At 49.2% G+C, this 23487-nt stretch overlaps 1 protein-coding gene across 1 annotated transcript in view; it reads left to right on the top strand.

The window, feature by feature from the left end:
- Positions 1-4378: 4378 nt before the first annotated feature.
- SAMD11 (sterile alpha motif domain containing 11) overlaps positions 4379-23487 on the top strand; it is a gene marked incomplete at its 5' end in the record, with an annotated part of 125574 nt that continues 106465 nt past the window's right edge. The window contains 3 exon segments of the mRNA XM_082329064.1: positions 4379-4905; positions 4907-5166; positions 6639-6730. Coding sequence (XP_082185190.1) covers positions 4379-4905; positions 4907-5166; positions 6639-6730 — 879 coding nt within the window.

Here is a 23487-nt window from a genome sequence, read left to right as displayed (position 1 = left end):
TTTGCAGTCATAAAAGGCTAAGCACCCCAGCTTCTTTGGGGAAAACAACATGGTTCAGTGGATACTACACCAGTTGTCGAAAGACCTGTTTTATTATCTAAGCTCTTGTGTACAGGACAGAACTTTGCTGGTGTAGTTAGTTTTGGACTGTGAGAAACTCATGCTACAGACCTGCTACGACAAGGCCGGCAAGACCAGTGCTGTAGATGCAGCTGTGCTGGCAGAACGTTGTATCGGGTCGCTTAGCTTAGCTTAGCTTAGCTTAGCTTAGCTTAGGCAGAGGCATAATGGTGCCAGAGATGGCATGTATGGCGCCTGTGCTGGAATCCTGCAAAGGCAGAAGCTCTGGATTAGTTTGTGAACTCAGGCTGCTCATTTTACATGTACCTGGGCGTCTCTCTCCTCCCAGCCTCAACCTGTCTTTCCTGTAAAGGGGCAGGGCCTGCATCTGCAATGAGTTTTTAAAACACTTAGCACAAAGGACCTTTGATCTCAGTTAGAAACTCAGAGGTTTACTGTCACACATGTAAATAACAAATTACATTTAGGATGTTTCCCCTCTTTTTATGGGTAGAATATTGGAGGCATATCCAGGATAAGCGATTTGTCTGTGAAACTGGTGGTAGAATAAGAAGGAAAATCCTTATCTCTTAACTTTCAGAAGCACCATCTCGTCTTGTAAAATGCTTTACAGCACAGCTAGCTCTTTGCAGTTGTTGACACATTTGACCTCAGAGAAGTAAAGATCCCGGGTTTGTTTCAATCCAACATGACGTATTCCAGAGGTGGAGAACTAAATGCTGGGAAATGATCACTATGTTTACTGTGGTAGCGCCTCTGTGAGCAAATGGAGAATCATGCTTTCGCTTTGCTTAGGTGCCGTGGAAAACACACAACAAAAAGACATGGTGATTCGTGCCCCTAGACTTGAAAACGTGTCCCAGTTCCTCGGTGTGGAATTTGCAAAGCGTACCTGGTTCTCTCTCAAACCACGTGTGCATGGATTTGCTTAGATCTCTCTGATCTGCTCTCCAGTGGTGAATCTGTTTACACTAATCCCGAAAGCTCTACTGTTAAGAGACTGGAGCCAAACAACTTCAGACTCTGCCGTTGAACTCGGACATCCAGACAGAGCTCTTGTTCTTTATTGCAGTGGGGAGGGGTAGGGAGGACTTGTTAGTAACTCCTAGTGCTTGTAAGAGACTGATGGGATCAGTCTGAATCTACGCCTCTCGAATCCCCCCAAAGTTCACTAGGTTCTGCCAGAACACCTTACCGTGTGCGAGAAACCCTGCCTGGTCCAAGCCACGCACCTCGTGTTGAGCCGCCGTCATGAGGCCTTACTCTTCCAGCGCTGGACCTCTGCACAGCCTGGCCAGTGCACCTATATCATGAGCGGCATCAAGTGCCTGTTTGTTCCAGGAACGAAACACAGCCAAGTAGATGCTGCCTTTCTAGAATGAAGACTCAGCATATTCATTTCACTTATGACTAGGTCCAGATTCGAGCCCAGTTTCTTTAGAGGTAAAAAGCAACTGAGCTGCCATGCAGTGGGAAAACCTCATGGCAAGTCACCTTTTCCTTAAGAATAAAAGGTAAATAAAAGTTCTCTGGGTTAGCAAAGGTCTCATTACAGCTGTTTGATAGGGGCAGACTGGATGGCAATGCAAGGTGCTGTCAGGAGATTTGAGTGTGCATCCAAACCACAGAGATCTGAGGAGTCTGGAAGTACCGCAGAAGGATTCGTTCCTGGAGGACGAAGGCCGTTCTTGTTCTGCTCTCCTTGACCCCTCCTGGAGGGCGCATGGAGACTTGTCTTTGGAGAAGGCTGCGGCCAAGCTCTCTCTACACTTGGAGGTGAAGTTGCCATTAGGAACGGAGGTGGCAGAAGATGGCTGTAAAAAAGAAAGAAGGCTTTGAGAAAAAATACCCACTCCCCTCTAAAAAGTGAAAAGAAATCAGTCCCGTGAAGCTGAGTTACAAAGAAGATGGAGTCAAAGGAAATCTGAAGTCGTTCTCAAGCCTTTGCAGAGAGCTCTGCAGTTCTCGGTATGCCAGGCATGAAGGTTTTCTGGGCATGTCAGAGCGAACGGTTCTTCTCGCTGCATGGCCTTCTCACCTGACCTCTATCCAGAATCCTCTTATATGCTTTCACTGAGAAAGCCTGTGTTTCCCAGAGCCTCTTCCAAGCATTTTCCTTGGTTCATTAGGTGATAATAGAAAGTGATTTTTCCTCTGTCATCTTGAGCAATCAGAAGCATTAAGAATAAGAGCCTAAGCCTGAAAGCCTAAATGAGAGGGTTTTGATGGGTATGTATATCTGCCTCCTTCATTAGAGCAAGAAGCAAGGGTGGCTCCCAGAGCTTGCGTTTCTTGAGAAGAAATAGGCAAGAAACAAGGATCATGGTCAAATGGGGTCAAGAGAAAACTGAGGTTTGGGGCTTAGATTCCATTCCCAGGTCTGCTGAACCCCAGAGAGGCAGTTTTCCTCCGCCTTTACTGGTACAAGCAATAGCTTGTCCCACAAGTGGGCTTTTTGTAGAGAGGGGTACATAGCAGCAGAGAGCTAAAGGGGGCAGAAAATAACACCTCTAAGATCTCAGGCGAATCACTTGGCACAAACGTGACCTCGTCACCCGTATTAGCCTGTATTTACTCATAGTGGGAGCGAGTAGCTGCATAGCCCCGGCGTGAGTACAGCGCTCGTGTTCTGTATCAGCCTCTTTACGCTTCAGTTTCTCCACCAGTAAAATGAAGCTAAAAGCTTCATCAGAGAGGTGCTAGGAGGTGGTGGTCTTTCTCCTTCTCTGTGAACACTCTGAGGGCAGCTGAGAGATGGTGCTGAAGCAGCAGGGGCTCTTCTTGCTCAGAAACAACCCCGCTAGCTCTGTCCATGGCTGATTGTCACAACGGCAAATCCCTTTCTCAGTGTCTGGAAGGCAAGTTCAACTTGCCACCACCTCCCGCCGTAAAAAAGCAAGAGGCACACCTCGGGACAAAGCCAAGAACTTTTTGTTGTTGTTCTGGGAACCCGCAGACAGAACTCGTACAGAACTGTGTTCTGCCACTCTGTAAGACTGGGGAGGGGGTATATTTCTTGTACTGTGTTTAAGGGGATAATTTATTTTTATTTCCCTTCTAGGTAGGATTCTTCCCGCGCAGTCGATCCTACTTAGCATCCAAAGGTAGGCAACTCCATCTTGGTGATGTGACAAACGTCTGTAAGAACCACACGACTTAATTTTGGGCCGCGTTGTCCTCTCGGGGCAGTTTCACATGGACCTCGTGCCATGTCCGCCACAGCTCGTAATGGAAAACAAATTCATACCGTGTCTCCTAAGTCTTGCTACATCACCCATGGAAAAAGAGAAGGCTCTAGCCTGCCTTCTCAGGGTCTGGCCGGTCACCGCAGCAGCCTGCGGCGGCGAGGCGGCGGCGTTCGGGCAGGGCAGCGCCCCCGGGGCTGCGGGGGGCCGCGCACCCCGCCGCAGGGTGCCCGCCTCCCCCCGCCGGAGCCGGGGGGAGCCCCCGGGCCGCCCCGCCGCGCTGGCGGCTCCTGGCGCGGCGGCGGCGCCGGCCCCGCCGTCCCTCGCTCACCCCCTCGCCCCGCCGCCGCCGGCGCGGCGCTTGCCAGCGCCTCCGCTGTTTAAATGGGCCAAGTTAGAGAAGCGGCGGCGGCGGAGGGAAATCTTGTTTGGTCCGAGTCTCTGAACTGTGCCGGGACTCGGGGGCAGGGACCGATCCGTGCCCGGCCCGGCTCGCGGGGGGCCCGGCCCAGTAGCCCACCATAGCCAGGGACCGGGGTCCGGGGGCAGTGGCACAGGGAGCGCGTTTATACCCACAAACGTCTGTGTCCGTGTCTCTGCGTGTATATATATATATATATATATATATATATACACACACATAGATCTACGTAACGTAATACCATGTTTTTTAAAATTTTGTGCAGGAGTGGAAATTAAACACCAACTCGCAGGGATCACAAAGCCTGCGGTGGGAGCGGGGCCAGGCTGCACTTTGCAGGTGAAGGTGGGCGGCCCCCGGGAAACTTCTCCGCCCGGGTGTCTGCAGCCCCGCGGGCAGAGCGGGGAGGGCCGGCACCGGCCGGGGGCTCCGGCGGAGGCGGGCAGGGGATGGCGGAGCGGCGGCGGGGGCGCAGCGTTTAATTTTAATTATTGCATATAAATAAATAAACCAGGTGTCAGCTTAAAGGAAGGAGGGGGGAGGGAGGGTGAAAGGGGGCTGGGTGGGCGGCGGGGAACCCTCCAGCCTGGTGAGAAGGTGGGTCGATCTAGGGGAATCAATAAGCTTTTTTTTTTTTTTTTTTTTTTTTTTAAACCAAAATAATGTCTACGGCAGCAGAGACCTCTCCGAGATGTCAGGTATTAGTCCGGAGGGGCAGATCTGCGAGCCACACAGCAGCTCCCGGGTCTACGGTACATTAGCCTCTCCGTGGGAGAGGGATCCCAGACAGCTCTGCTGGGGAGCCAGCCCAGGAGATTTGTTAGCGGGCTGCTCCGGGGGATACCAGCCACCTCCGGCACCCGAGCGCCAAAGGTGCTTGTGTTGCTGCTGCTGCTGCTGCTGGCGCATTTCATCCAAACTCCAGCCAGAGCGGGGGCAAGTTGAACCGGAGACATTAGAGCCACTGTGCTTTGGAGAGACGAGGGCGCACGGGGAGCGCAGCGGCACCATGCCTGCTATCAAGAAGGAGCGACTTGACAGGGAAGAGATGGCCCTGGCAGCCTTTAACCAGCCCATGGAAACCTTACCTGACTATCTCGCCCCTCTGGCCGCCGCTGCCATTCCGGTGGTAGCCCCGCACCCGCCGGCTTACGACCAGATCTTTGCCCACCGCGCGTACCTGGGCTTCCACGAGACCCCGCACCCCCCCCACCCCCACCCCCCCCCACCTCCCCGAGGACCTGATGCTGGAGAGGTTTTCCTCCATCCCGGATTTCCAGCCCTTCTTTGACAACGGAGAGCCTTGCATCGAGGTGGAGTGCGGGGAGAACAAGGCGCTGCTCTACATCAATAAGTTGTGCCAGGGGAGCAAAGGACCCTCTATCCGGTACCGGGGAGAGTGGCTCACCCCCAACGAGTTCCAGTTCGTCAGCGGCAGGGAGACGGCCAAGGACTGGAAGCGCAGCATCAGGCACAAAGGTAAGGGCACTGCTCGCCCCTCGGCTGGTGCCGGGGTCCCCGCGCTCCTCTGCTCTTGCTCAGCATCCTCCCTCTGGCCCCGTGCTTGGGATCGGGGGGGGGGGGGAGGCCGCCTGCCTGTTCGCGGGGGGGGGAGCTCAGGACCCGGTCTCCTGTGGCCGTGCCCCCCGCCCCCCCGGCCCCTCTCTACCGGGGTCCCCTCTCTACCGGGGTCCCCTCTCTACCGGGGTCCCCTCGCCGAGCGCCCCGGTACCGGGGGTCTCCGGAGAGCGGCGAAGTTTTCCGAGCGATTTGGGAACAGTTGCTTTGGGGTGGGAGGAAAGGGGCGGGGGGGGGGTGTGTGTGTTGGGGGGGGGGCTCCTCTTTTCTGGCGAGAAGTTTCATTTCGCGCGGGCGGCGGTTGAACAGCGGGCGGATCGCGGGGTGCGGGGGAGCGCCCCGCGGGCACGCCACGCGTGGGGGCCGGCGCGGCTCCGCTCCGCTCGGCGGGGGGCGGCGGGGCGCGGAGCCGCCCGCCCCTGCGCGCCGGCGGCGGCGGGGGGCTGCGCGGCGGGGAGCGGCGGGGAGCGGCGGCGCGGCCCCCGTCGCGCCGGGCGGGGCGGAGCGGGGTGTTCCCCTCGCAGCTGGGTGGCGTGGGACCTCCGCGGCGCTGGCGGCGGCTGACGGGAGCTGCCCTGCCTCCCGCCCGCCCTCCCTCCCCTCCCGCCCGCGGTGCAGCCCGAGCCGGCGCCGCAGTCCCGGCAGCGGGGCCGGGGAGCCGCCGGTGCGGGCGGCAGGTGGAGAGCGGGGAGGCGGCTGCGGGCCGGGGCCGCGGGGGGGCGGGCGGGGGCAGCCGGCGCGGCACGCAATTAGCGGAGAGCCGGCGGTGTCAGCCCGGGGGCCCGAGGAGCCCTTGGGAGGTGGCTGACACCTCGCCGTGTCTATTGATCGCCAGAGAAAAGGGGAATAACTTCGGGGGCCGCGCTAATTGTCATTACACCACTCATCTCTTCTGTTTCTTTTATTCCTGGGCTCCTGGCTGCCTTCAGGAAATCTCAGTTCCTCTGGGGTGAGTCAGGAGGACGAGGTGACACGGACGGAGGAGCAGGGGGGAGGCGCCGAGCCCGCGGCCGGGGGCTGGCGGCGCGGGCAGCGCGGAGCCCCGCGGGGGTGCGCGCAGGTTGCGCGGTTTGGCCGCTGCGCCCGGGCGCCGGCTGCGCCTTGTGCCGCGGCGCTCTGCGGGCTGCGGGAGCGTTGGTAGCAAGGTCAGGCAGGGGCTGACGAGGGTTGCGCCGTGCTCCTTTCCACGCTTGTCTGCAGGGGAGAAAGTTGGCTGGAGGGGCGGGCGGGGGGCGCTGGCAGGCAGGCAGGCAAGCAAGGGGAGGGGTGTTTGTATGGAAGGAGACGCGTGCTTCCCGCCCCCCTTCCCTAAATACTTTCCTTTTATAAAGGTGCTGATCCTTCTTCTTCTTTTTCTTCTCCTCTGCATCCAGGGAAAAGTTTGAAGACTCTTATGTCCAAAGGAATCTTACAGGTACATCCTCCAATCTGTGATTGCCCTGGGTGTCGAATTTCGTCTCCAGTGGTAAGATTATTGTTAAACTATGTGCTTTAGTTAAGACATCTCCCCTCTCCTCCGCCTCCTTCCCTTAAAAAAATCCCTTTGCTTCTGTGATCATGAAAGCGTGATCTCTGAGGGCTAGGAACTGTCAGTCACTGAGCCTTTGCCAGAGCCCTGCTTGCGCTGCCAGCGTACCTGCGGTCTAGTCACAGGCTAGCAGCAGAGGAGTTTGCAAACAGAGCAGATGGGCAGAGCAGTGTCTGACCGAAGGGATGCAGCACGCAGCGTGGCTGTACGGTTTTCAGGGGGAGCTGTCTATGCGCAAACGGCAAATCATTCAGCAGCCGCTTCCCTCTTCTCACCCCTTCGTTTTTGTGTGTTGTGAGAGGTGTAAAATGGCTAAATAAAGCAAAAGGGAATTATAATTGCACCCACGTGTCAGAGTCAGAACAGCCACAGTTTACAATCGTTAGAGAATTTTTTTAGATAAGCTGAAGGAGGAACAAGCTCATCTTAAACGCTTACAACTTTTCCAACATTCACGCCATAGATCACAGTTATTGCTTTTATATATCTTTTCTTCCCAACTTTTGAGTTCCTTGTGTTTTCTGCTGTCTGCCTGAGACTTTCAGAATCTCTATACGACATCAACGTTTTCATGGTAAAGATGTTGATGCTATAAATAAAAAGCTACTGAAATCATAGTAAACTAAGGCATTAAAAACAGTTCATCACGTGCAAAAATAACCATAAAATACAATAATATCTAAATGGGACGGCAAAGCTGTTGGTTTGTGGAACTAAAGCAGGTCTTGGTCTGAAAAAAACACCATGACTTAAAACATTGGCAGTAGCGCTGGGGAAGCAGATGCAGCTGGAAATTTATGTACTTTTATCCACTGAAAGCAACCGTTTTTTCTTTTATGGTTTCTTTGAGATCAAATGGACAATCTCTTTTCACATGCAGCGTCTTTATGATTCTGCACGACAGACGGAATCGCGGATTTGAATTATTTCTGCATGGTATATATGTGCATGCCTGCCTATGTATACAAATACACACATCCGCACGGGAAGGGGCTCAGAGCAACAAGCGACAGTTACAGAAGTGAAGGTGAAGATGCCACCTCTGTGACGCCAGTCTCTTGCGCCTGTTTTGCGTAGCAGCAGTCCGTACCAAGGCAGGAGCGGCCCCTCGAGCTTACGGGTGCTGGTTGTATTGCAGCATTGCCCTGGTATTTTAAACCCGGCAAAGCCGATAGAGCAAAACCTGGCTTTTCTGACGGACTCATGTGGTTCCTCTGAGTTTACGGGGCAAAGCGCGATGCGGTGTAATAAGCTCTCTCCAGTTTTGAGTTTTGCATGTGCTTTAGTTGCCAGTCATGCGGATCACAGGCCAACAAGCAGTGATCTGCGGCCCAAAGTGATATGTCACAGCTGCTGGTGGTGTTGAGAAGTGTCTGGCCAGATGATGCTGTCTACTGGTCCCTTTCTGGGTACCGAGTTGCATTAGGCGGTAACCAAAATGACTCGTTGCGCTTTCCTAGCAGCAACATTTTTAATAGTTGCACAGGGATACTATGCATTTACAGATAGGAAGGCAGCTCTGCGTGAAACAAGTGTCTTTTAAAATAGAACTGAATTTGAGAAGCTCAGATAGGGGAAAAGAGAGGCTGGTATAGTTTCGGGAAAGGAGAAATAAATCCTCCTGGACTAGCCTCCTACCGCTTCCCCAGCTGTATAAATTAGTTAGAGGGGAGGTTGATGTCAGAATTTGCACAGCAAGGACAAACCCCAATGAGAGCTTTTATCAGAACACTGTTTTTTCTCAGTGCTTACTGCATTTTCTGTGCTGTAATTAGAACATATACCTGACCAAACGACAGTTTCACATTTTGAACATGAAATCTTCCGGTAGTGCCTTGTCATAGCTACACGCACTACACATTCAAAACAGTTACACAAGAAGGAGGATTAAAAACGGGGCACAGTTTTATCTTTCCCCATTTAGCGATCGCCGATTTAAGCACCACTGAGATCAAAGGGCTGTTTCTCCTCAAATGTAGAAATGCTTTATATTCTGTAGCGTAGGTGACTTGCATTGCCTGGGCCCTTGTGCTACTGTGTTATCGCATGGGGGGCGCGGAGACGGGGCTGGTTCTGTCAGCAGCTGGTTCTGCTGATCCGAAATCAGTCCTCGGACAGCGGGAATGGGCCAGAAAAACTCAAGCGTTGCCTTTGGAATGGGGCAAGCCAGCTGCTCGCCCCCATCTGCATCTTCCCCGTCTGCTAACTGCTCCAAGGACCCGGCCCAGCTCTGCCTCCGGGAAGGGTTGCATCCAATTTATCCAGCCCCGCCACCCCTGTCCAATCAGACCGGTAACCTCAGGGGCTGTAATCAACAGCCGCGATTGCTCTGCGGCCCCGTCTGGCTCTGTTTCGGGGCTGGGGAGAGGAGGGGTCGATCTGCAAGGGAAATTGCATCGTGCGACAGGGCCGGCTTGGAAAACGCGGCTGCGGAGCCGGAGCCTCGCCTCGCCTCGCCCGGCCCCCCCGTGCCCGCGCGGCCCCTTCCCAGCCCCCGTCCCACCCGGGCGAGCACCGAAACAGCCGGGCAGCGGCCCCCGGCCCCCTCCCGCCCCGCCGGGGCTGGCGCCGAGCCCCCCCCCGCCCCCGCCGGCCGCGGTGCCGGCAGCGCCGGGGGCTCCCCCGCGGCGGCCGGGGAAAGCGGCGCCCGGCCCCCGCCGAGCCCGGCTCCGCCGCCCCCCGCCGCCCCGTCGCAGCTCGTTTGCTGCAGCTGCAGACAGCGGCCGGCGCCGGGGCCAGCTCCGCCACCGACCGCCGGTTTCCTGCGAGGCGGAGGGGGAGCAGCCGCGTCGCGCCGGCCGCCCTGGCGCCTCCTCCCCCGGGCCGCGGCCGCGGCCGCCCCCGCGCCGGCATCCATCAATCAGCGGCGGGGCCGGGGGGAGGCAGGGGGATGCGGGAGGGCCCCTCTGGGCCGCAGGGTCGCTCCGAGCTTGGGGGGGGGGGGATATGCAGGGAGGACCCCCGGGAACGGGGGAGTGCGGGAGGGTCCCTGCGGGGCTGGGGAGGGCATCCCCGGTGCCGCCTCGGGGGCTGGAAGGGCAGAGCCAGGCCGGGGCTGCGCTCAGCACAGCGGAGGGCTCGGCGGGGCAGCGGTGCCTGCACGGCACAGTGCCGTCTGCTTTTCTCCCCAGCCTTGCAGAGATGGGGAATGGGGCACTGCATGCTCACCCCACCCCGTGCCCTTCTGGAGGGTGACCGCGCCTCCGATTCCCCTATCCCCTTTTCTTAGTACCCTAGCCTTTGCACCCGAGATTTTTCAGATCTGGAGGGGAGAAACGGCGCAGGTCTCAGTTCCTTTGATTTTTTTTGGAGGCACAGGATGGCAAGTGTTCGCAAAGTAAGTTGTCAAATGTGAACCGGGGTCTTCCCCCATATTTGTACTTGTCGGTTCTGGGCAGACACAGTTCATCTTGTTTGGAGCCCTGGATGGATTCCAGTCTATTCTGGTGAAACCCATTCACTACAGGGTTCCCTCCGTCCCCATCAAACTTCCCTCTGTGCTCCAAATACCACTCACGCATTCTCTCCATCTCCGCTTTCAAACCCACAGCCGGGGCTGGTCTTGAAAGCGCGCTCACAGGCAGTGGTCTTTTTAGCCAGCGGGAAGGGGGAAACCTCATGGTCTTGAGAACAGCACTAAAATCTTTATTGCTCAAACAAAATATCTTAGATTTGTAAAGTCCAGCATCGCATACCCAGTATAACAAAGGAGAGGCATTCCTTATGATAGATATACTTGGTCGTTTCCCTTATCAGACAGAGTGTGACCCTTACTGTGTTTTTCGTACTAGCCAGGCTGCTTCTGCAGGTGTGTTAGGACTGGACGTTGGCTGCTCCTCATCCTCTTTTCCCATCTTTTCTTGGACAGGGTCTCTGAAAGGTAGCCCATGTTGGAGTTTGAGGTTTGGGTCACAGGTAAAGAAGGAAAAGCAGGCTTTCAAAAAGCTATCGTGATATGGCTGTATTCAAACAAAACAAAAAGCACAAGAGAATTATTTTTTTTTTCACCCCATCTCCTTTGTTGCATGTCAAGACACATGGTAATTGTGCATAACTTGGTCAATGACAATGGTAATTCATTTGCTTACCGGGGCTGTGTTTTGCTCTTGATTTGATTTATATGTGATTCTTTTTATTTGCTTCTTTTTGCTTTTCGTCGTCATCCTTGTTGTTGTTTTCTTTTGCTGCCCCTGAGGTTAAGGCATTAGTCCAAGACTTTGCCAAGGATGGAAAAAGTAACTATCTGCTTACTTAAAAAACTGAATGCTAGTAATCAGCAAAATCTCTGTTATTTAGCCCTAAGATTCCTGAGCGTTCTCCCGTCTCCCTGTTTCAGAGGTGCAGGGGTGGAAGGCAGCTCTGCATCTCCCCCGAAGTGAGGCTTTGTGTGACTTGTGCTGTTGGGTTCTGGCGGCAGCCACATTCGCTGCCCTTCCCCAGCGATGCCCTCCTGGCCACCGGGCTGCTCCGCAGCTTGCCTGGAAAGCCAGGAACAGAGCTGCACAGGGGGAAAGAAGGGAGATCCCTGGGCTACCGAGTAGATCCCTGGGTTGTGGGATCCAAATTCAGAGGGTGGCCCAAAACGGGGAGTCTCCCACACTGGACACGAGTCTTTGAAGAGAACTTTCCTATGAAAAGAAGACTTTTCCTGCTGAAAAATTTAGTTGGCTGCCTGTAGAGGCAGGATTAAGTCTGAAATTTTACTTTTAACTGAATAGATGAGATTTAGGTGCCTTTCTCAGCTGCTGTGGACTTAAGGATTGGAGCTGGAGAATTGTGGGGTTTATGTGAAGGGGACTGTTTTCATAACTTTGCCTTCGTGTCTCTGGGGGCTGCCTTATGACTGTGGAAAAAGCCCCTCTGTAAAGCAGACTTATAAACCTTTTTATCCCCTCAAGGGCTTTGGCACAGTCTGTTGGTTTTTATTTGTGGTTTCATGCTGATTTGGATTGTTGCTTTTAATCCAGCACATTTTAGTTTAGGTTAGCATTTGTTGGAGTTTTCTGAGTTGGTTGCGTTTGTTTGTTTGTTTGTGTTTTTTTTTTTTGTTCTGTGTTTTAATGGGCTTCACTCGGGTGATTTTTAGGGTGTTGCACTGCAAACTTGTAAGTTAAACTTGAATCCTTAACAAAAGTCTATTCAAAATCTGTCAGCCATCACCTTTATAGAGAAACTGGAGATAAGGTATGTTGTGCTCTTAAACGGGGTGAGAGACTTGCACATCCCATCCAGGACTGGGGAGAGGTGCTGGGTTCGAGTCCACAGCCGCAGCTTGCACGGCTTTCTCATGCGAGGGCAGTGGGAACACGTGTGCTGCTCTCGCAGAAGGGTCCCTAAAATCACCTGCTCTTGGGTCGTACAGCACTTCACGGGGGAAGCCTGACAGCTTGAAACGGGAGTCAGTCTGGGTATGAGAGGTGCTCCTAAGTGTAGCCTGCACTGGAAGTTATTCCTAATGGTCCTCAGGCTCAGCTCATGAACAGGGCAGGCTGCAATTGCATGATGCTACCGAATCATAGAATCGTTTAGGTTGGAAAAGACTTTTAAGATCATCAAGTCCAACCATTAACCACTGTCAGAGATTTGGAAGATGGGCGTTGCACCAATAAAACGACTAGTTGTTATTTTACACAGAGGCAGAACAAACCCAGATCAATGGCACTAAGAGTGCCAGCACAGTACTGAAGGATTTAATTTTGTGGATTATTAAATACCCTCTGGAAAGGAAAATATTAATTGGATTGCAGTCTTGTGAGTGAACAGCAGAGATGTATAAGCAGCTATGGCTTAGGAAAATAATTTTATCTTACAGTGGGATTTAAGGAGTTCCAAGTGGGGGAGGTTCGCTGTAGTGAAGGTTTCTGCTGTTCCAGTGAGCAATGTTGAGAAACTGGATGGAAAAGGTCTTGCATGATGGAAGGACAGAGGAAGATCCACCTGTGAGTTCAGTTTAGCGTTTGTGAGGCGTTTGGGAATAACGGGCCAAGCTGAAAGAGGGTGAAAGAATATTTATGCTGAGGTTGGTGTGCGTGAGGGATTCTGCCTGGAGTGAGCAAGTTTCCTCCTGCTGGGAATCCGTAAAGACTGCAGAGGGGCTCTCCTTGTCCCGCAGGCTTTTGCGTGGTGCGGATTCCCTGGAAGAGCCAAGACAGAGTGTCGTTTCTGGCGCTGCGGCGTTACGGTCTCCAGCAGGCTCAGCTGTAGGAAGAGGCAGCTTCCGAGCCCTCGGCCCCTTTGGGAGCAGGTTTTACACGCTAAGTCAGCAGATGCAGGATGGGCTTTGCAGCTAGCGCTGCTCGCCTGGTGAATTGTACCGGGCTCCATCCACTGGTCTGCGGAAAAGAAAGTCAAGCATGGGAAGAAATATAGATAAATAAATATATAGAAGCAGGGAAAGCAACATCATCTTGTTAGTGGTGTGTCAAGGGTGGTGTAAAGGTGACATAAGATAAGTAATTTTGCTGTCAAAATTATTTAGAGATGTCATTAAACTGCTTAGGGCTGTCTCTGCCGCTTCAGGGCGCAGACACCTGGTTTTAATTTGCAGTGGTCTATGTCCAAACTTGCTGGCCTTATTCAAAGGGATCAGTGCTAGTTTGGAGCCTGGTGGCAAATGCCTTTAGTGAACATGGGATCTAAATGGCAGAGGTGACTAAAGGATCAGAATTAACTCCCTCGTAAACTTTGTTCATTTTTCTTTTCCTGAGGATTAAAACTGTCAACTAGTTGAAGTTTGCAGAGATGATGAACTTTTCAGATGGCTTGTTCTGGTTCAGTTATGAGACGGGGAGAACAGAGAAGCAGTTGCCTGTTGGCCCTGGACTCTGGAAAAGAGATCCACTCGGTTTTTAATGAAGTAATGCTTGGTCAGAATTTTATGCTTGCAAAATCACTTTGTCTTGTCTATATTTTTTCCTTTTCCTATCTTTTGTTTGTTTGTTTTTGTGGCGTTGGCTTGTTTGTTTTTCTTCTGCATTGTCTCATTCTGTTTCTCTTCTGCACGGTCTAGTTCCTTCATCTGGAAAACGTCTTGCTACACAGCAGGTTCTTGTTTGGCATCTATGCCCTCTTCTCTCCCTTCTTCCTTCTCCGTATTGAAACGCATCATCTTCACTTATCCAGCAGCTGAAGAATCACCATTCTCACCATTTCAGGGCTTTTTTCTGTTAGGAGATGCTCACCTTCCTCACTTCTGGTAGATGTCAGTGAAAAACTCATTATAGAGCTCTGTGTCCCAACGTTGTGTTTTCCAATTGAGGGCAGTGAAAGACATCTCCTGAAGAGTTATTTATTGTTGCAGGAAGCATGTGCGGTTTCATAAATAAAACCAAGAACGTCTTCAGCACCTTTGCTTTACTCTCCTACTGCTCTTGTGTGAAGGTAAATCTTCTGTATGTACCACCTCCACTGTTGGAGCAATGCATTTCCCTTCTTTTATTTTTGGTTCTGTAATTTTAACAAAACCAGTGAGAACAGAGAAGAAATTACACATTCCCCTGGGTCATAAATCTAATCTGATATGGGATTTTCTTGTAACGTGTCTGAGGACGAGGAGGGATGGATGGAGGGAATTCCCAAGCATAGAAAGAAGGGCTCTTGCTCATTTATTTTAGTCAACATGGAACTTTTAGCTTTTACTGATTTCATTTTACTTTGCACATGCATACAAAACCACGGAATCTGGGAATACCATCAAGCCCAAATTTGCCCTGTTCTTTGATTACCTGTACGAAAATATTCCTGCACATCAAATCCCTCCTTTTAAGATGTCGAGATAGCTTCAATTGGTATATAAAGTAGGCTTTTTTAATCTTTTACATCTTCAGCTAGAAAGAAACTTGTGCCAGCATTCGCCAACAAGCCGGGTCACTGGAGGCAGTCTCACCTCGGTGTAATGTGTACCGACATCAGCGAAGGCTGTTGTCCCCATGGCTGCTGTCCTGTGACGTTGGACTGGGGGCCCGTACAGACAGCCTTGCTTTCTTCAGTGGGATGCTTGCCAGAAAAAGGTGGTGGTCATCTGCACGTGTGCTGCTGCAGCAGCTTTTGCTAGTAGAGTTGTCCTGTGTTTTCGGCGAAAGTTGCTGTGTTTAGTAGCGCCCATCCAGAGCTCAGCTCTTTGAAAGTGGTGTAGGGGCAGCGCCGTGGAGCAAGAGGCCTTGTTGTGCCTCTGCAAATGGAAGGCGCTTGTCTGTGAGCCAGTTCTGCACTGATGCCCACTCGTATAAAAAACCCTGAGCCTTGATGTGGCCTTTTGTTTCATCACATTGTAACATGGAAAAACAAAAAGACTTCTTAGTAAAGTTTAGTCAACATTTTTAAGAGTAACAGCATCTTCTGTCTTAAGATGTAAGATGGGGTTTAGTCTGGAGAAGTGGAGGCTCGGGGAGACCTTGTTGCTCTCTACAACCACCTGAAAGAAGGCTGGAGCCAGGTGGAGGTCGGTCTCTTCTCCCAAGTCACAAGCGATAGGACCAGAGGAAACGGCCTCAAGTTGCACCAGGGCAGGTTTAGGTTGGATTTTAGGAAAAACCTCTTCACCAAAAGGGCACACCTTCACCCCTGGCACAGGCTGCCCAGGGAAGCGGTTGAGTCCCCATCCCTGGAGGTATTTAAAAGCTGGGTAGATGTAGTGCTTAGGGACATGGTTTAGTGGTGGCCTTGGCAGTGCTGGGTTGACGGTTGGACTTGATGATCTTAAAGGTCTTTTCCAACCTCAACGATTCTATGATTCTATGGTGAGCAGTACCCGTTATTTCTTGTGTTGTGCTAATCAATTAGGAAAGTAGAACGTTTTCAAATGGCTTCCAGGGAATTAAGAAGCAGGAAAACTTGAGAGCTTTTGGTGGTAGAAGAGACACTCAACAGCCTTTTGGTCTAGAAAATACATCTTCTAAAATATTTCTAATGATGACACTGCAACAAAGTTGTCTGCTTGTATTCGATTCCCAGTTTAGTGCTGGGAGGTATGATTGTTTCAGATAATTTAAAAAGCAGCTCTGGGATTTTAAACAGTTTCAGTTAACTTGGGCCTCTTAATCACCACAGCTTCTTAGTATAAAACTTTCCTCTTTCTTTTGAAAGCAAGCAGACCACTTTACCAGACTAGTTTGCTGTCTATGAGTCTCTTACCCCTAGGAGCTTGTATTTATCACCGAGTCTCTGGGGCCTTGCTAATTCAGAGTTATGAGTAGATTCCACTCCAATGGTAGCTGCTGTTCTGCCTATCTCTACCCATCAAATTGCAAAAACTCCCTTGTAACCCCATCCTTTCTTTTTATCTGGAGATGAATGTGATAGGTGGTACTCAGCTCTGTTGAAGCTGCTTTTGCTGGGTTGCTAGGGTAACCGGCGATAGCCCCTGAAGACAGGAAAGGGCAAGCATTCCTTTCTGCCACAGTCTGGAGCATCAGTGATTGAATGAGATTAGATAGAATTAGATAATCCTGAAATTCACAGTGATTTGACGCCAGACCTTTATTAAATAAGTAAAAGTACCAGCCCTTGTAGTAAAAATGAATTCTTTTAGATCAATAACTTTTCCCACCATTCGCCACAGCTGTGATTCTTGAGATCTCTTTTTTCTGTGACATGGGGTGAACCACACAAACATATCTTTTTTTATCCCCCCCCCCGACGATGATATCAATTCCTCTTTTATTTCCCCCTTGTGATTCACCCACTTAACCGTAAAGTACACTTACAAAGGAAGGCACTACAAGATTCTTCAGTGATGGTTCAATGAACTAGAGTTTACAATAGTAGTGTTACTTAAAAATTGTGCACCATTAGTCTTAAGTATTATAGTGTTTTAGGGTCAGTTGGAAAAAAAAAAAGAAAAGAAGTTGTCTATTTTGAATGGCTGGGTAGTTTTTTGTTCCTTGTGTGTTCAGTGCCTAAAACTGTTGGGACCTCATCCATGCCTGGCGTGTTCCTGCTTAGCTGCAATAGAATTGATAACATCATATTCTGATCTAAAGTAAATGTGGGTTAAAATGAGCATGGCAGTGTGAATGCAGGATTGGGCTTTGATCACAATCAGTCTAGATTTACATCAGTTTAACTCTGTTGACTTCTTTTTCATCTTTAGACTGGCATGGCTTGCATCAAAATTCAGTGTACATCAGAGGACACCTAGCAGAGCATGGAAAATTTGGTGTGTTCTGGCCCTCAAGCAGTTTTGTTTCTTATCAAGCTAAATTGGCTCTTTCAGAGCAGAGGGCTGACATTTATTTTTTTGGTGGTGGAGCTGTCCTTCAGGTGCAGCTCCAGACACCACTGCTGAGGTTTTTGCAGGCATAGTGAGCAGTATGTGGTCTCAAAGTAGTCAAGAAGCAGCCCATCCAGAATGAGAAGAGCAGCCTGCATACTCCTTAGAAGGATGCTTTTAATTCTGAATAAAAATATAATGCATTCGGTCTGGGGTTTTTTTAATTCCCAAATTAACAATGTGATTCCTTAAAATATTTTTGCCTTGAAATTCATGAGCTGGTAATTCAGGGCTGGAAGTCTGTGGATCTGCACTTGTTTGCATCAGCAATGTGGATCTGTTTTTTTGAAGTCTCACCTTTCTGCGATGGATTTCTCAGAAATAAGTTCAGTAAAAGCAATTCTGTGAGGCTGGTAAGCATTTCTCGCCCCTGGTGTGTGCAGAGGGCAAAAATCATCCTTGCTTTGGGAGGATTTAGTTCTTCCATTGATGTCTCTGCTATAGTCTTTAAACCACTATAGAATCAAAAAAAAAAATATGGTTAAAGGATATTTGAAATTATATGCTCTACAACTTACTGTGCTTTTCCTTTAGCAGTGTGATGCTGAAAAACTTACATCTTGAGAGGAATTTTGTTGTTGTGCTGGGACTTTAATACCCTGGACTGCTTATCACACCAAGCTCTAGAAACAAGAGCGAAAACTGCTTTTTTTGCCCATATTGCAGGGAAATACATGCAGCAAAGTAAGAGAGAGGGAAGGACAGAGGAGTCTGAAAAAGATTTGTGTGTGAGTACTGTATCTTAAGACCAAAGTCTGTCTTGATCTGTACCGTGTGTAATTCCACCCTCACTAACAGGGTAACAGGGCACATTGATGGCAGAATATTTTTGCTTGGTACATAAGGATACAGGCAGTCTGAATTCTCACCCCCGCCTTTATCCAGGATTCGAGTGCACTGAAAAGAGGAGTTGAGTGATGAAGTGTCAAATCCCGCTAGGAAGGGAAGCCAGGACTACTCCAAAATGCAGAAAAAGCTGGGATTCAGATCTTTACCACACAACAGAAGCGAGATGATTCCAACTTGTGATCAAGGTTCTCACCTATCCTGCTGTTCACTGGCTCTGGCTGCTGTGGGAAACAAGGTCCCCAGTATACCTAGAGCGGGTAAAGCAGCGGAGGTGTTGCTGTATCACATCCAGTGTAGCTACTGGAAGAGCAGGAAATGCTGTGTGTAAGGAGGTGACCCAGGTGTTCAGGTTTGTTGCAGGTGACAGCTTCAATGGGGATAATCATGCTGTGTTGCCTAGAGATCTGCCCCACGTGAGCCCTGTCCAGCTTTGGGGGAATCCAAGATGTAAGCCAGGGAAGAATGTGGCTTCGTAACTTTGGTAGCGGTATAGTAAGGACCACACACGAGTTCAATATGTAATAAAGTCTAGGTATCAGTTGCTTCAGTGATTTCCCATGTTTGGAGACCACCTTCCACCTGGGGAGGTCTCTCAGCGCCGACAAGGAAAATCAATTGGAAACCCAGTGCAGAATTCTTTGTGGTGAGGATTGCACTCCAGCTTTAAGTTGCTTGAATGTTTTAAATTGTACTCCAGAGAAGTTGCCCTTAATTTGTTGGAACTCTTTAATGTCATCTCGGTGCATGATTCTTTTTCTAAAGGCTTGTTCTCTGGATGGAGCTGGCTGACACTGAAGAGCATAATGAACTTGGGGCTCTTCTATGGACTGGCATTGGGGACCATGTTAGATGGCTGCTAACCACGCGCTTCAGCGGCAAAGCACAGGGCATTTGGAGAGAAAGATTTTGCTTTGGCTGGTTGCTATTTATTGCCACTGAATATATCGCCCAATATAATAGACATCAGATTTTGAGATGTCAGTTAGCAGCAGTCCTACTGCGTGTTCCTGTGGACAGAGGGGCATCTAAAGCCAAAACATAACTATGCAAATTCAGTGTTTCATTAAGAAAACCTGATTTGTAACTTCAGAATCAAAACCATAGCCTGCACTTCAGGATAATCATCCTGCATGTACTGGCTCTGTTCACTTGTGGAGTAGAGTAGGGAATGCTGTGGGCTGGCAGTCAGGTGTCCGGGCCTCTGGCCTTTTCCCTGCTGAGCATAACCCACCCTGCTTTCTCCAACCTTTGTTTTGAAGTGCAGCTTCTTATTTGGGATGTTTAACTTAGCTTACCCAGAAACGTACTTTCTCAGGGCCCACGTGCCTTTTATTCCCTTTCACATCAGGCATCTGTGCAGTGTTTGGTACCCTTGCATGGCCTTTGGAAACACAGGCACTAACCTTTCCGTGAGTCAGCTTCCCCATGTACAGGCTGGGGAGAGCACCTCTGGTATTGCATATGGAAATTGAAATATTTAGATTTATGGGTTAAAAGGGCAAGAGACCACTGCTACCATCAAGACTGAGTTCTTGCACTATATTAAGCAATAGGACTTCCCCAAACTAGTTCCTGTTTATGATGGCTTGTCTTTGTACTTTTCTTTTTAAGGAAAGCATCCAGTCTTGATGAAGTGTCCCGGTCCTGTCCTGCATTGATCTAGTAAATTGTTTCAGTGGGTAACTACTCTCCCTTTTTAGGAAACGGTGATGATATTGCTAATTTGAATTTGTTCGGTCACATTCCTGCCACTCGCTCTCCTTACAGCTTTGTACGTCGCTCTTTGGAACTCCCTTTTAGTAGTCACAGACCATCATCAAGAAACCCTTTTGCCTTCTCCTTAGTGAGTTAAATAGAGTGAGGTCCTTCAGTCTCTCCATATAATGAGGCAATCCCAAATCTTTAATCATCTGCATGACTCTTCTGCAAAACCCCAACGCTATATATCAGCATCCATCTTGAGCTGTTGGCACTGTATTCAAGTAATGTCAGGTATATATATGTACACACACTATAATCTTCCTGCTCTGATTACTACTCTGGCATTTATGTCCGCATTATTGATATGGCTAGGCCATTGCCCGTGATAAACCTTTTCACCTGGTTCCCACCCTGACCCTTGCACCCTTTGCAGAGTCAGTTTTTCCTGGGATAATATTCCCTGCTTTTAAAATGCCAGCTTCCCCCGCTAGCCCACTCTATTTTGAGTGCCATGGCTATGACCCTGGGATTTCATTAGTTGCCACTAACTCACACATTCTCTGTGTTAACCATCAGCGATGACTCTCTGTTTTCTTCCAGGTCATCGATAAAAATATTAGGGAGAATTGGTTACATGCTTATATTCTGAGGTCTTTTAATTACCTTTTAATCCATTTAATTTGTGCCATGTTGACAGGTAATGCTCTAATTTCTCATTCAAAAAGTTGTGTGGTGTAAGATCAAATAACTTGCAGAAATCTAAGCACATTACACTAGCACTATTGTCTCAGCAAAAAAGATAGATTAGTTTAACATCTTTTCCATTAACAAGCTTTAATTTGCATAAATTATATCACCCTCCTTTAATTTATTATTACTTGTCCGGTTTCCTGTATTTCATTATTTCTCCTGGGGGTTATAAAATTATTTGGATTATTCTGCTTATGCTTTTTAAAATACAGACACAGTGCTATGTTTTCCCATTTACCTTGTATTTCCTTGTTATTCTGAGGCTCATTAAAAATCTGAGTGCAGTGTCTAAAGAACTTCTCTGGCTAACTATTCTGAAACTCTTTGAGAGCAAGTTATCTAAATCTGCGGATTTAAAACTATATAACTTCAGAAGTTTCTGTTTGGAAACCTCCTAATTCACTGCTGGAATGAAAAGTATTTCATTTTCATACCATGTTAGAGGTAGCTTTTTCTCCCCGTACAGAAATGAAATATTTACTGAACATTCTTACTTTTTCAGCATTTCTGACAGTTCTACCGTTCCCATCTAGCAATGGACTGAAACCATTATTACCTCCTGTCCTTTAGAAGCCAGTGTTTACAAACCAGGTTGGAGTTCTCCAGTGAATGAAGGAATTATTAGAATTACACGTGCAATTATTTAAGATTAAGATCTTTATAATGGGCGGGGAAGGACAGGCCTTCACCACTACAAAGGCCCGTTACCGCATATTATGCTGATGAAATGTCCAACTGTCTTAGAGTCTGTTACTCCTTAGTATTTGCTTTATGTCTCCAGTGGGATTTCTGCCTTTTTACCTCCTGTTGTTCAGCGTTGGTTTAATCGGAAACCTGGCGCGTGGATCAGCTGGTGGAGCGTTAGGGCTCTGTGAAGAGAAGGATGCTTTCTCTTCATCTTCTCAGTGTGGTATATGCTGCTTGCCAGGCTGAGTGTTTACAGCTTGCGGGTTCGGGTAATGAATAGATGCGTTGGGCTTCAAAAAAATGACCTCTGTGGCTTTCTCGTGAAAGCCAAGCCTTTTTCCCCCACCTAGATGCTCTTCTAGCTTACTCTCCTTGTCTGGCTGCTTTTGTTTTCTCCTGATCTTTCAGTTAAGTCTTCCTGTCTGGCCGCCAGATTGCGAAGCAAGGTGGTATTTGAATTATCTAAAGCAGTGATCACGGCGTGTTCTGTCGAAGCTTGCAACTCCTTAAACAATCAAATCTACCTTCCTTCGATGTTTGCTTTAAATGATCTTGGAAAGGTGTCAGTACAGGGTTATACGTGCAAGAGAAGAGGTGGAGGTGTGATAACATCTGGAAGTCTCAACTTTGCTGCTTACTAGAATAACCATTAGGAAATACCCTGTCGTCCACCTCCCTCTTCACAAGACTTGTATTCATCTGTACAGAGAAACATCCCCACCGTTGGCTTGCACTAAGATGCTGTGCTGTTAGCCTTGGCTGGCATGAAACATCTTGATATCCTACGAGCTGTGAAACTTGACATATGCTAAGGCAGTAAGAGGAAGAGAATCTTTCCTCAAAGCTTCCCTGGAATGTTCTGACAGTATTTAATCTGTCGGGGTCTGCTATGTCATTCAGACTGATCCCAGTAGGCCAACGAGTTAGAATCAATAATATCCTTGATCAGCAAATAATTCTACCTTGATCAGAGAATCCTGGTAATTAGAGCTGAAAAAGATGTGTGACATCACTCAGTCTGCTCCACAGAGTGCTCTGAAACATGCTGGCATTGATGTGTGTGTTTCTTGGGGCTTTTTTGGCTGCTCTTGTAATACGACGTTAGCCAGGCTGTGCTTTTGAAGGAGGGCTGCAGTATTATTGCCAGGAAGTGACCAGTATTAGGTGCTGCCTTCTCTTCCCTCGATATGAAAACCCCTGTTTTAAAAGTGGAAAAGGTGAGGGAGAAGTGGGGCACGAGGAGGGGAAATGAGCCCTTGTAATCGTCCAGGAAGGGAGCTGGAAATGGAGTTCAGCCCTGCGCCAGTCCCTGAGGCTCCATTCCCTTTTAGCAGACAGCCTGTTTACCCCCAGCCCTCTCCTGTGTCAGCCCCAGAAGCACCCCCTCTGCCTCCCTGACCAGACGGCATTATGAAGGGATGCTCAGTTGCCACGGCTCGCACAATCTTTACCTGTCAGCTAAGATTGACCAAAAAGAGAGGCCCTGCTGTGGCAGCACTTTGGTGTGATTTGATAGACTGGTCAAAAGGACCTGAATCACGATCAACCCACCATAACACACAGGCTGCTACACGCCTACTTGGCAGTTAGCCTGACAGTGTCACCAGACTGGGTTTGGCTGTAGGTATTCAAGTAGATGTAAGTGCCTTCCTTTTTTCTTCTTTCACTGATGCCCTCATCTCTCCTGGAGTTTGGAATTTGCTTAACTGGGACAACTTGTTTATTTGGAATGAAATCGCTTCCCTGGGATTTAGCTGAGCGGCACTCAGTGCAGAGCTCAATGGGAAGGAGAAGGTGGCGAAGGAAGATACTTTTATATAGCTCTTTCATGGTAGCTAAGAGCATTTTTGTTCTGTGGCATAAATTACAGCAGCTTAGGGCTGGCTGGAGGCTTAAATGGTTTATAAGTGAATGTGTGGGAAATGGGCTGGGGTGTGCCGTGCTGGGGCGAAGGCTGCCCCCAAAGAGGTAGTCATCAAAACGCAGAGCACACATGCGGCGTGTTGCGTACCAGGCGCGGAGAGAAGGATCTGTAGATGTGTTACACAGAAAGCCAGCAGTAGTTGCTCATTACAGGCCTTTGAAAATGAGGAAATAAAGCTAGGTTTTCAGTTTTTTGTGGCTGTCTATGTGAACCCATCAAACATGAATATGGCTGCTTGCCTACAAACAGATTAGTTTCTTATTGCTTTTGCCACCTCTGTGATGCTATAAGGCCCAGCTGTACTATATATAGCGCAATAAATCTGGTTTATATCAATGTGAACTTTGATATATTTTATTAATATCACACTGATGATTTGAATATTTAAATATGCATGGCACATACCAAACTGTTATTTAGCTTATGCTTATTTTAATTAATTATTCTAGATTTATAGAACACCTGTCATCAGCTCGTAAGTGCCATGCAATTAATTAAAAATACAGTCAGAAA

This window comes from Platalea leucorodia (genome assembly GCF_965183815.1).
Source record: "Platalea leucorodia genome assembly, chromosome: 17".
NCBI classification, from domain to species: domain Eukaryota; kingdom Metazoa; phylum Chordata; class Aves; order Pelecaniformes; family Threskiornithidae; genus Platalea; species Platalea leucorodia.
Note: the sequence above shows the minus strand (reverse complement) of the source record. Positions and strands in the feature narration are given on the sequence as shown.